The sequence below is a fragment of the Panicum virgatum genome, chromosome 6N, assembly GCF_016808335.1.
Source record: "Panicum virgatum strain AP13 chromosome 6N, P.virgatum_v5, whole genome shotgun sequence".
NCBI lineage: Eukaryota > Viridiplantae > Streptophyta > Magnoliopsida > Poales > Poaceae > Panicum > Panicum virgatum.
Window position 1 is genome coordinate 49,764,571 of NC_053150.1, and position 12,241 is coordinate 49,776,811.

The 12,241-nt window shown below is 46.4% G+C and overlaps 2 protein-coding genes across 12 annotated transcripts; both read left to right on the plus strand.

The window, feature by feature from the left end:
• Window positions 1-1,557: 1,557 nt before the first annotated feature.
• LOC120678714 (teosinte glume architecture 1-like) lies at window positions 1,558-6,774 on the plus strand. The gene is made up of 3 exons (XM_039960026.1): window positions 1,558-2,694; window positions 5,069-5,199; window positions 5,866-6,774. The coding sequence occupies exons 1-3, from the start codon at window positions 2,174-2,176 to the stop codon at window positions 6,531-6,533; spliced, it is 1,320 nt and encodes a 439-aa protein (XP_039815960.1). The 5' UTR covers window positions 1,558-2,173; the 3' UTR covers window positions 6,534-6,774.
• Window positions 6,775-7,490: 716 nt separating this feature from the next.
• LOC120678715 lies at window positions 7,491-10,987 on the plus strand. Of its 11 annotated transcripts, none has more exons than XR_005676706.1 (8): window positions 7,491-7,733; window positions 7,857-8,160; window positions 8,479-8,573; window positions 9,085-9,390; window positions 9,751-9,896; window positions 10,045-10,179; window positions 10,507-10,601; window positions 10,697-10,987. XR_005676706.1 is itself a non-coding variant. In XM_039960027.1 (6 exons), the coding sequence occupies exons 1-4, from the start codon at window positions 8,125-8,127 to the stop codon at window positions 10,071-10,073; spliced, it is 486 nt and encodes a 161-aa protein (XP_039815961.1). In that variant the 5' UTR covers window positions 7,740-8,124; the 3' UTR covers window positions 10,074-10,179; window positions 10,507-10,601; window positions 10,697-10,987. The 11 variants fall into 11 exon arrangements, 3 of the variants coding, with proteins under 3 accessions (XP_039815961.1, XP_039815963.1, XP_039815962.1); XR_005676707.1 differs by having other exon boundaries at window positions 7,917-8,160; XR_005676708.1 differs by lacking the exon at window positions 7,857-8,160.
• Window positions 10,988-12,241: the final 1,254 nt, after the last annotated feature.

Genomic DNA, 12,241 nt, shown 5'->3' on the forward strand with positions numbered 1-12,241 from the left:
CCGCGCCCCCCCTGCGCCACCGTCGCGAACCCACAAGGCCACATCCGCGCATTATCGCCGGTTCCGAAAACAAAAAGGCTACGAGGACGCGCGCGAGCTAGAAAGAGCAAACGGACACGCGCCACGCCACGTCACTCACGGGTCTGGTTTCTCCGCTCCCATCCAAAGTTCCAAACCCCACCACCACCAAACCCAAACCAAGCCGCTAGCCGCCTATCCTTCTTTTCCCACCAGTTTTCCATTCTTTTTACCTGTCCTAGCACTAGCAGTGCCACGGAACCTCAGACCCTGTTTGGTCTTTGGGCGGCACAAGCAGCATAAAAATTTTGACTAATAATTAGGGGTATTAAATAAAGATAGTTTGCAAAACTAATTCCACAACCCTGCGCTATTTCGCCAGACGAACCTAATGAGGCCTTTGACCACACGATTAGAGGTTGGTTCCTGTAGCATTACTGTAGCCAATCATCGATTAATTACCGTCATTAGATTCGTCTCGAAAAATTACACATATTCGTGAAAAGTTTTTGCAAATAAACTTCGTTTTCTTTTCTCGAGAATTGTGTGCTATTTGTGATACCAAAACCAAACAGGGCCTCACATGGAACCCCTCTACTACCCTTTCTTTTTCGCAAAAGAAGATTATATATATATATAGACACACATGATATAAGTAACACGCTAACATTAGTCTAGGATAAGGAGGAGCAAGTCAGTAAACAATGCGCTGCAAGTGCAGTTCGCGGCGCTATAAAAAAAGCTGGGATATTTTTGGTAGTGGGGGCGGCGGAATGTGTGGTTCGTGCGCTGCCAAACACGGAAACATTCATCCCCAATCAGGCACGGTGACTGACAGAGCTCTGGTGATGTAGGGATTAATCTAGGCCGTGTTTGGTTTGGCTCAAAAAGTTTTTATAAAAAATATTAAATAAAATCTATTTACAAAATCATCTTCACAATTACGGCATTGTAGCATTTACTGTAGTTAGGAGGTATTTGACCGTATAATTAGAGGGTGATTAGACATGGTTGCTGTAGTATCACTGTAGCCAATTATGGTAATACTTGGCTCATTAGATTCGTCTAGAAAAATTACAATCATTCGTGAAAAAGTTTTACAAATAAATTTTGTTTAATACTTCATACATACATTCGTTTTTTTTGAAAAAAATTTCACGGGAACAACCAAACATGGCCCTAACCTGCCCGGGGACCAAAGTGGGGTGTTAGCAAGGCTGATGAGCCCAGCAAAGGTTGGTGTCGCTGATAACCCCGTCCTGATCAGACGGCACTCGAGCAGTTTTATATTCCTGAATAGTATGATTATTGTGAGCTGCAATCCAGCTTTTCCTTTTTTTCATATATAAAAAAAGACATGTTCATGTTGCAATCTCAGTAGCAGTAGGGAGCTAGAAGGCAAAAAGAAATTTGTATAGCAAGGGAAGGAAAGACCCCTACCCTCCAATAATTGCTGCACAACACCTTGCGTGGCGGTGTGAACATGGCGGCGGGGCCCGGCCCACTGTTCCTTCTTTAGAATACCTGTCAGGGATGTGGTTGGCCTCCTCCTCCAGTCCTCCACTCGATTCCTCGTCGTCTCCTCCTCCCTCTCTCTCACCCCGTCTCTTTTCATGCACACACTCCCTTGCTACAGTCGCTGTTGCCTCTGTAAGTACTGACTGCTACCTCCACTCCCGGGCCTCGCTTTTGTTGCCGCAAATCTTTGTTGGCCGCCGCCGCCGCCGCCGCCGCTATCTATACACTGCACCTTCCATTTCTGATTTCTCCTCGGCTCAGCTCTCACTCTGAATAGTTAATAGTCTTCTCCATCCAGCCTCGCAGCTCAATCCCTTGTTGCGTTTGCTGGATTGCAGCGTGTGTTTGGTTTGGACACTGGAGCTCGTGCTTCGATCTGGCCGAGCTCCTCTGGGACTGGGACACCAATTAGCCAGTAGATCTGGTGCTGCCACTGCCATCTCCCCGACCGAGACCTCGGCCGTGGCAAGAAAATGCCCGCGGAATGAGAGGGACAGGCCCCGGGAGTGGAGCAGCCCGAAATAGCCATTCGAGCGCGTGCGGAAGAGGAGGGAAGGTGACAGCTTGGGCAGGCAGTAGATAGGTAGAGGAGAGCTCGAGCTGAGCTGAGCTGAGCTGAGGAGAGGCCGGCGTCGGCATGGACTGGGATCTCAAGGCGCCGGGCGCGTGGGACCTCGCGGAGCTGGAGCAAGACCACGCGGGCGGCGCGGCGGCGGCGGCAGCGGGAGCGGCGGGGACGTCCGGCGGGCACGGCAATGCGGCCGCCTCGGCGTACCGCCCGCCCGGGGCGCCCGAGTGCTCGGTCGACCTGAAGCTTGGCGGGCTGGGCGAGTGCGAGCTCGGAGCGGGGCCGGCACGCAGGCAGCCCGCCGCCGCGGCGGGGAAGGCCCCCGCCCCCGCAGCCTCCGGGGCGGTGGCGGCGGCAGGCCCGTCGTCGCCCGGGCCCGGCGCGCCGGCGAAGCGGGCGCGCCCGGCTGGCGGCGGCGGCGGGCAGCAGCAGCAGCAGCAGTGCCCGTCGTGCGCGGTGGAGGGGTGTACGGCGGACCTGAGCAAGTGCCGCGACTACCACCGGCGGCACAAGGTGTGCGAGGCGCACTCCAAGACGCCCGTCGTCGTCGTCGCCGGCCGCGAGATGCGCTTCTGCCAGCAGTGCAGCAGGTAACCCAACCAACCCCACCACCACCACCACCCCCGCGCTCGCTGCCATCGTGTAGCTAGCTAGCTGCCCGATCGCTTCCGCCCCTTCGCTCGTCAGTACTAGCTGGGGATCAGCATCGGCTCCATCCACCATTGCTGCCTTCTTGTTGTTGTTGTAGCTCTCTCCCCCCACTGTCTCGTTTCAAGGATGCACAACTTTACCTTTTCCGGCATGACTTTTTCCAGTTTTTCAGTTCCGAGAAAATTCCTCCGTTCCCTACCATCACTGTAGCATTGCCTGATGAATTATTGCCACGCCTTTTCCTTTCTCCCCCCTGCGCTGCTCCTGCCCTGCGTGCTCAGCGCTTCACTTTCTGACGCGCTGATGAGAGTTAACGCTGCTGGCAAAGTGGGCAGCTGCTCCCCAATCGTCTGCCCAAGATCACCTACACACACAGTGACCCCTCTCTCCCTGACTCCTTGTCACCCTGTGTGTGTTCGGCGAGTTTTCTCAAAAAAAAAAAAACGCGACCGCGAGCTGATATGGAGTAAGTCCGGAGGCCGAGCATGATTGCCTGCTTTGGTAGCTGCCTAGCTGGAAACGGGGGGAATCGACGTGATCCCCTGCGCTTTTCCCTCGTGGATGCTATGGCGGCGACAGGATGCTCTCTTTTTTTTTCCCCGGCAGATGTGGGGCGGCCAATCCCTTGGAGAATGGAGGCAGCACTGCCGACGCGGACAGCCAGCTTTGGTTTACCATCATTTCAGGCGGCAGCTGCTGGCCTACCACATCTGCTGCTACTGCTAGCAGCTAGCGGCTGCGTCTCCTGTCTGATAGAGCAAAGGCGATATACTAGTATCTCTGCAGATATTGTGCCCATACCCACAAAGTCAGTACTACTGCTGGAAGAGGTTTATATGATGGATCTAGCCTACTATGCCTAAACCTCTTTTTTTCCCTGGGCCATTGCTATGCTTTGAAACTTTGAGAGGGCCAGGGATGAGTCATGAGTATGAATCCACAGTTTTATGGCTGCTGTCCAAGTCAACAGTCCTATATATGGCCTGTCAAAACGAGATTCTGCTTATTCTTGGGAGTTTCTGTCCCTGTCTTCTTCATCTGTGTTTCACTTCAGCATTTGTACTTCTGAGCTAGCAATGGCAGCAAACATGGTTTTCTGGGCACTGTTAGTCGCGGAGACATCAATGAACCATGACAAAAAATTCAGCTACATTTCTGAGCATTATATACACTTTTTCTAGGCCACCACAAATGTTTCGTAGTTCATGTAGTAAATCTTCCAACAATATTCTATCACCGAATATTTTGTTTCCTTTCAGCCTGAACCATCCTTTTTTTTGTCTGATAGTAATTGAATTTTGGCATTATGAAGTATCACTACATTTGCGATCTTAGTTCCGTCCACTTTATAGTACAGCTGTGTTGGTGCCCATTTTTGTCTTGCTGATCAATAGCAGACGGTCCCTGTCTGTTGCGGTGGACCTTTACACTATAACTTGATAGAGGATGCTAATGTGAAACTCTCGTCATATATTCTGCGAACATCTTACTCAGTGGGGACAATTCTCCATGATTGATTACTTTGTCTTTTCGTGCAAATTGCAGACTTTATAGATTAAGTGACAGTCAGTGTGCTACAAAAAAAATCAGCTTTCTTATCCCTTTGGAGAATGAAACTGTCAGTTTCTACCTCTGTATTTTGAGTGCACTATGTTGTGGTCCAAGTTCAACAGGTCTTTCAATATTTTCATGGCGTGGACAGTTCTTTGGTCCAAAAGATAGCATCTAAGACAAGCCTCTCGGCATTGAACGGCTTCATTGACATAGGAACATTGGTCCCTGGTGTGCTGTGTATTAACTATTACAAGCATATGTGCACAGTACATTAAATATTCTGACAATAATTATATTGATGATTCTTTAGTTAGGAGCATCTTCATATACCATTGGATCATGTGCCTGACTATGCAGGCCCATCCTATCTAACCCGTTTAAAAAAATCCAAACTAGGAGTATCTTCTTTGTCAATAAATTAAAAAAAGAAGCGCGGGTATATTCAAATTCAAATCATCGAGGACGATCCTTGTGGTCCTGATCAATTATGCCGTATTCAAGGTCATGTGTTTATGAGAGCGGCAAACTACACTGCCACAAAATCTGCAATGACTGTAGGATAATTGGCACCATGTCATCAAGGTTTTTATGTCAATTAGTCACTTATCAAGTTGATTATTTTCATATCCTTGTGTGGAGTGTTGATCCTTAATAGACAAACATATTGTCAAGAGAGATGCTGTTAGCATATTGACATAGCAACTTTCTCATTTGCCTAACTCAATTCAGTAGTCTCACCAGGATATTATGTTTATTCAGGTTTCACTTACTTGCGGAGTTCGATGACACCAAGCGCAGCTGTAGGAAGCGGCTAGATGGGCACAATCGCCGCCGCAGGAAGCCACAACCAGATACCATGGCTTCTGCAAGCTTCATCGCGAGTCAACAAGGTTTTTTTCCTTTTTACCAATCTTCTATGTTTCTTGAATCTGCACATGGTTCAGATACATCTTTGGAATTTCCATACCTTGCTAGAAAGGAAAAGAAAACAAGACTGTAAAATAGGTCTGCCCATACATGAAAAATAAATCAGAGATTCAATTCTGCCTCTCTGCCTCTGCTCTTTTAAACTTTTCGAGGTTGCCTAGCACTTTAACATGCTGCAGAATGGAAACTTGGTTCATAGCAATAGGCTAGCAACAAGTTATTATGAACTAGTACCTTTCACGCGTTTAAATTTTTGGCTCATTAGGAAGCTCTTTTGTTTCTGCTAATTGTGTTCTCATAATTGATGCAAGGTCCTAATGCTTTCAAGATCATAAAGGTTGCTACAGAACCACTTAACGGCTATATGCTGCTTTGCTTCAGATGTGTTCTATATACTGACAAACTGTTCTTCACTACTTCTGGTGCTTGAAGAACCACAACTTAATCGACACCCCATATGAGTTCATATATAGGATAACTGCAAGACATATCTGTTTCTCATTAAGTCATTTGAGAACAGTAGTAATTTGCTCATTTATTATTTATGTTGCTAGATGTATGTCTAGCAGCTGGCAGCTGCATTACCACCTTATCAGTCGTCACCTAATCAGCGTTTCTTTCATATTCAGGGACACGATTCTCACCATTTGCCGCTCCAAGACTTGATGCGAACTGGCCGGGTGTAATCAAAACCGAGGAGAGCCCATATTACGCTCACCAAATCCCTCTGGGCACCAGCAACAGGCATAATTTCGTCGGCTCGTCGTCTGCTTACGCCAAAGAAGGCCGCCGCTTCCCTTTCCTGCAGGAGGGCGAGATAAACTTCGCCACCGGCGTGGTGCTGGAGGCTCCGGCTTCAGCGCGCCAGCCGGTCCTCAAGACGGCAGCACCTCCCGAGAGCAGCACCGGCGGCAAGATGTTCTCCGACGGGCTGACCCGCGTGCTCGACTCGGATTGTGCTCTCTCTCTTCTGTCAGCTCCGGCTAACTCCTCCAGCATCGACGTCAGCAGGATGGTCCCGACTGAACACGTCCCCATGGCGCAGCCCGTGGTGTCGGGGCTGCAGTTCGGCAGCCCGTCGTGGTTCTCGCGCCCCCAGGCCGCCGCCGCCGCCGCGGCCACGGCCGGGTTCCCCTCATGCCCCGTGGTGGAGGGCGGGCAGCAGCTGAACACCGTGCTGAGCTCCAACGACAACGAGATGAACTACAGCGGGATGTTCCACGTCGGCGGCAGCGGCGGCGGGGGCGAGGGCTCCTCGGACGGCACCTCTTCGTCGCTGCCCTTCTCGTGGCAGTAGTTATCACTTCCTTCCCAGCGGCTGTTCTTGCGTGCTTCCGACCTGGTAGAGCAATTCGCTTCAGTGAATGATCACTGATCAGCACTGGTTTTCTGTCTTTTCTGCATCCATTTTATTTTTCTCGAATCGATTCTACTCCCCAGCATTCGTGTGGACATCCTGAGCATAATTCGGTGCTCGTTTTCCTGAAATTGTCTTAACTGTTGTGGTGCCTGCCGACTGCTGACCGCAGTGTTGCTTCTGTTCCTGAGACGAAGGCCGCACCTGTCATCGTCGTGCCTGATGCTTTCAGAGTTTCAGTGTCAGGCTTTCGTTAACCATGCCGATCGTCTCGTCATTTTCTTGACCTTCACTTCAGCTAGCCCGCACTACCCGATGCATTTGCAGGTCACGATCCAACGCAGTGCTCATGTGGGCGTCATGGATCACTTTGCTAGATCTGCTAGAAAAGATTGGGTCGAGACTTGAGAATTATATACTGCATTTCATTACCCTAAAAGGCTCGTCAGTAGTCAATGCCGAGGGGCGTAACTAGCAACTTCAGCAGGCGCGGCCGTTGTTGGTGATCGAATTGCTGGCGTGAAACGTCGTCCATCTGGCCGGCCACGTTCTCCGGCGCCGGAGCCGCCGCCGCGGGTGGGGGACGCGCCGTGTGGTTTGTAGCAGTTGCCATCCATATCTATTATATTATGATAATGACTTCTTTGTAGCCGGCCGTATTGTTGTCGATTGGAACGGCCGATTGAATCCATCAACATCCAACAAAACATTTAATTGGAACTGTTCCCATTCATCTCCGCCCCCTAACGCCACCCACGCCTCCGCCTGCCCCTTCCTTGGCAGATCCGCCTACGCCGCCCTCAAGGGCCCGTGCCCCACCACATCTGCGCTGCCGCAAGCCCTCGGCCCCGCCGCCGACCGTCGTCGCGATGACACCGCAGCTCCTCGCCTCCGTCATCGAGGCTGTCGGCGGGGAGGACCGCATCGCCGGCCTCCCTGAGGAGCTCCTCGCACTCGTCTTCGTCATGCTCGGCTCCGGCAACTGCAAGCACTGCTCCCTCGTCTACTGCCGCTGGCTCGCCATCAAGGCCGCCTCCCGCCTCCGCCTCGTGCTCGACGCCCGGGTGCCACTCCTTTGACGACGAAGCACTCCCCGCGCTCCTCCACTGGTGCGGCTCGCCGGCCTCCCCGCCACTCCAGGTGTTCCCCCTTCTTCCCTTCACCCCCTCTCCCTCCCCTCCCCCCTCCTCAGATCCATCGCTTGCCGCTGCACAGATCCACCGCCTACTGCTGCTCAGATCCACCCATTGCTCCCCTCCCTAGCTAGCTCGAGGACCACCTCCGCATCCTCCTCCCCCTCATCCGGGTGCCTCGCCCCCACAGCTACTTCGAGCCCTATGCCCGTGGCAGGAGGCGGCGGGACAGCAGCCACACGAGCAGGCATTGGGGTTGGTGTACGACGCGGCGAGCGGGACGACGGCCGTGATTTGGGAGCTATGTTCCACTGCGCGTAGGCAAAACAGTGTAGGTGCGTGATGCATGGAGGCAGCTTCTCAAGCACCGTGGTGAAGGCCCACTCACTCCCCTTCGGATGCAGAACCTGCAGATGGGCGAGGGGAGCTTCTTCGTGAGTGCCTTCCCTTTCTTCATTCTGCATACTAGTGGTTGTTATCTCATCTCCTCACAATTTCAATGCAAGCTTTTCATCTTACAGCATGCTAGTATTACCCTTTGGCTAGAAACGCAGAGCCTATAGATGTATTGATTTACTATTTTATTTCCTAATCAACAGGACAAAGGGTGTATGTTGCTCGATTGATCGAGCTGTAGATGGTATTCGTAGATGTTATGCATACTGCACGTGTGTTAGCTTTAATAATGATAGTATCTAGGTGTAGCTTATAACTTATTTCTGTTTTTCATTTTCCTATCATGTTTGCCATAGTTTGGTGGAGCTTTGTGTCCTTCAACATTTTATAAGCAGGAGCCAGGGAGGGTGACATGTTCAAGTGATTATGAGGACGAGCTTGAATTTGCATGGTATACTTCTAGATGCTCAGGGTGTTTTTGATCTTTTTGTATTTCAGCTATGAATGCCTATTACATAAAAGTATGCTAGGTGCTAGCTATAGTTTGATAATCCAGCTATAGTTGCTAGATTCACTATACGGAAAATCATTCCTAGTTGCTAGATGTTTTAGCTTTGATTGGTCAATCAAAATCAATATGCTGCAAGTTTCTCAAATCATTTTCAATTAAATCCAGGAGCACAAGTGCAGTGTGAAGAGCCTTTTTAAACTGTCCCTAGATGACTGTAAAGGAAAGGGGTTTCCATACATACTACCTTTATATATCCAATTCCCTAGATCAGGTTTTAAATACATGGTTTACTAGGCAATAATATGGTTCTTATTTTATATAATTTTATAATTATAACAAGGCAAAACAATGTATTTTGTTAGGCAAAATTATAGTTACCAGCTAGGCAATAATATGAGAGGGAATTTGGAAATATTATGGTTCCTGATTATAAATCAATATACTTTATTAGGCAATAAACTACTTCGGAGCTGCCGCCGGCTCCTGCTACTTCGGAGCCAAGGGAATCGAGGGTGTTTTCCGCTCCTGCCTCCATCTCGAGGAGCTCTCCATCAAGCGCCTCTATGGCCTCGCTAAATCTGAGGCCATCAAGGCTATGGATCCGGGGGCGGTCATCAAAGCTGCACTGGGAAGCTGCAGCAGCGGCTTGGAACCATTGCCCGATAGTAAGCACAAGCAGCTGTCCAGCAGCGAGCTGCAACCTGCAAGCATAAGCAGAGCTATTTGCAATCGTATTGTACATATACGCAACATTAAGGTTCTTCACTAACTGATATTTATTTCTACTCACAGTTGTACTATTTTGTGTTAGCATTTTTTAGGAAACTTATGCTAAATCAACTAGCATTTTGGTAAAAACTCATAAGCATTTTGGTAAAAACTCATAAGCATTTTAATTGGGTTAGTAATGTCCTTTTACGATCTCGTATAGGCATTTTAATGTTGGTTCTCAAGAATATTCTACAAAGGCAATAATATTAGTTCCGGTAGGCAATAATATCAGTTTCCATAAGCAATAATAATGCTCTACCTAGGCATAACAATACAATTTCACAAGAATTGTGTCTGCAGGTGTTTTATAAACCGTAGTTTTAATGTTGATGTTTCTATTTGGTAGCTTGCTGAGCCTCCTTTACCGTCAACACCAGGGAACACATATATGTGATCCTCATGATGGAGGTCCACCACTGGGGGGAGAATGCTGGTACAATTGCACCCTTAAGGACATAGCTGGGGAGGAAAAGAAGCGACTGCTCCCGGAAGGTGCAAATCTTGTGTCTTTTCTTTTTCCCCTCTATAGTACCTGTTAAAAACAACCCAACTGACTTGATGACTGTTATAGAGATGGAACTTTTGCTATCTCCATGTGTTGTTGACTTCTGTTTTGTATGTTATTGGAGCCATTTGACAGGCACCGGGACAAACAGTAGTGTGGTTTAGAAAAGCTCTAGCTGTTGAACCTGCCAAGGGCAATCTGCGGCTCAATTGGTGCTCAGCTTGTGGTCATGATGGAGGTGTGTACAGCTCCCCCATGCGTATGTTGAAGGTAATACATCATTACGATGAGTCATTTTCTCAATCTTACTTTCTGACTGCCTGACTATGTTGTCATATGAACCTGTTTATCTAGGGGTCTTATTTTGCTAAATGATATTTTAATCAGTGAGCTAGGCAACCTAGTGCATTATCTAGGCAATTCTTCTGATTTCATGTATGCAACTCAATGCATTTATCTAGGCAATTATACTAATCTTAAAAAAAAAGTTCAAGCAACGTTTGTTTACTGAAGTATTCAGTCTTGGTGATGTTTTACTCCTGATACTAACTTCACTTGCTAATCTTTCACTAATTTGTGTTCCTTTCCTCCTTTTAGTCCTCCAAAAGTGTGTTCATAAGTTGGTTGGTGTGCTTTTCTTTTCTGCCTGCAAGTTTCTTCAGCAGATCAACACTATAACATGCTCTACATCTGTAAAGCTGCTAACATTTTTTTTATATCTAGAGTTTAATTAGAGTTTTCAATTTTTGATCCATAGTGAAATAAAGACATTCCTTTTTTATTACAGATTTGGTGTTTGGTGATCAGAAAGTTCATCAGATCATCATCGGCAGCAGTTTAGTTGCACCTCAACCTAGCTTGATTTTATTCATGTGTAACTTGATATTAGTTGTAGTACCTCCAATCTTTTTGTTTGGTGGTAGTTTTAATCATCGGCTGTAATCAGCACTACAACAGTTGAGGCAATCATGATTTGTATGTGGTAGTAGTTTTGAAACTATGTGAATATTTGGAATTTAGATGAGGTGAAACTTTGTAAATGTTCTAATTTGCTTTCAGATTTTTATAATTTTGCTTATGAGGTTTCAAAAGTTGCTTTTGTCATTGCAAATTTTGAAACATCTAGAAGCAAGAAAATTAGGAGAGGGACGGTGCCACAGTGGTACAGGTCTGATTTTTTTGGTGAAAACATTAATCATGACCGGCGCCAACTATTTTTTTTCCTGATCTAGCAATTCTTTGTCAAATAAGAAAAGCTAGTAACCCGCTTATCTAAAAAGGGACGGGCCGTACGGCCGGCCTAAATTACGGCCGGCCGTATGTTAGCCAACCCCTTATATTATTAAGGGAGTGTTAAAAGAAGCCACCACGTTCGACGAGAGGGTCTAGAAATTCTCACGTTAATCTAAAAAAGAGAAGAATTTGCACCGTTGGATTTTATGAAGATCTAACGGTTCAATATAACTCAAGAGTCCATGTCAAATATGATTAATAAATAGCTATTTTCGGATTTAAAAAATTTTAAAAAATAGGACATGACAAAGTGTCCTTGCCGAATTTGATTAGTAAATAGCTTAATTTGGAATTTAAAAAAAAGAAAATTAAGGCTTAACCAAAGAGTCCATATTGAATACAATTACTAATTAAAAAAATTAGGACATGACAAAGAGTCCTTGCCGAATTTGATTAGTAAATAGCTTAATTTGGATTTTTTTAAAAAAAAGAAAATTAGGGCTTAACCAAAGAGTCCATATTGAATACAATTACTAAATAGGCACATTTGGAATTATAAAATTAAGGAAATTAGCATTAGCACTAGACAAAAAATTAATATTAGCTGAATAGCTAAATTAAAAACTAAAAGTATAAAAAATCTATCTATTATATTATTAAGGGAGTGTTAAACGAAGCCACCACATTCATCGAGAGGGTCTAGAAATTCCTAAGTAATCTAAAAAAAGAGAAGGATTTGCACCGTTGGATTTTATGAAGATCTAACGGTTCAAACTAACTCAAGAGTCCATATCAAATTAGATTAATAAATAGCTAATTTTGAATTTAAAAAAATTAAGAGAAACTAGGACATGACAAAGAGTCCATGCCGAATATGATTACTAAATAGCTTAATTCGGAATTAAAAAATAAGAAAATTAGGACTTAACCAAAGATACTAAATAGGCAAATTCAAAATTATAAAACTAAGAAAATTATAGCGCTCGATAAAAATGATATTAGCCGAATAGCTAAATTAAATATCTAAAGTATAAAAAAAATTGGCATCGAATATGACTAATAAATAGATAAATGCAAGAACTAGAGTACAAAAAATTAT

Bases quoted from the DNA above. Each gene is read 5' to 3' on its own strand.
- LOC120678714 (XM_039960026.1), top strand. From the start codon at position 2,174: ATGGACTGGGATCTCAAGGCGCCGGGCGCGTGGGACCTCGCGGAGCTG. The intron at 2,695-5,068 runs GTAACCCAACCA...ATGTTTATTCAG, and splicing joins TTCTGCCAGCAGTGCAGCAG to GTTTCACTTACTTGCGGAGT. The intron at 5,200-5,865 runs GTTTTTTTCCTT...TTTCATATTCAG, and splicing joins CTTCATCGCGAGTCAACAAG to GGACACGATTCTCACCATTT.
- LOC120678715 (XM_039960027.1), top strand. From the start codon at position 8,125: ATGCAGAACCTGCAGATGGGCGAGGGGAGCTTCTTC. The intron at 8,161-9,084 runs GTGAGTGCCTTC...ATACTTTATTAG, and splicing joins TGGGCGAGGGGAGCTTCTTC to GCAATAAACTACTTCGGAGC. The intron at 9,897-10,044 runs GTGCAAATCTTG...GCCATTTGACAG, and splicing joins GAAGCGACTGCTCCCGGAAG to GCACCGGGACAAACAGTAGT.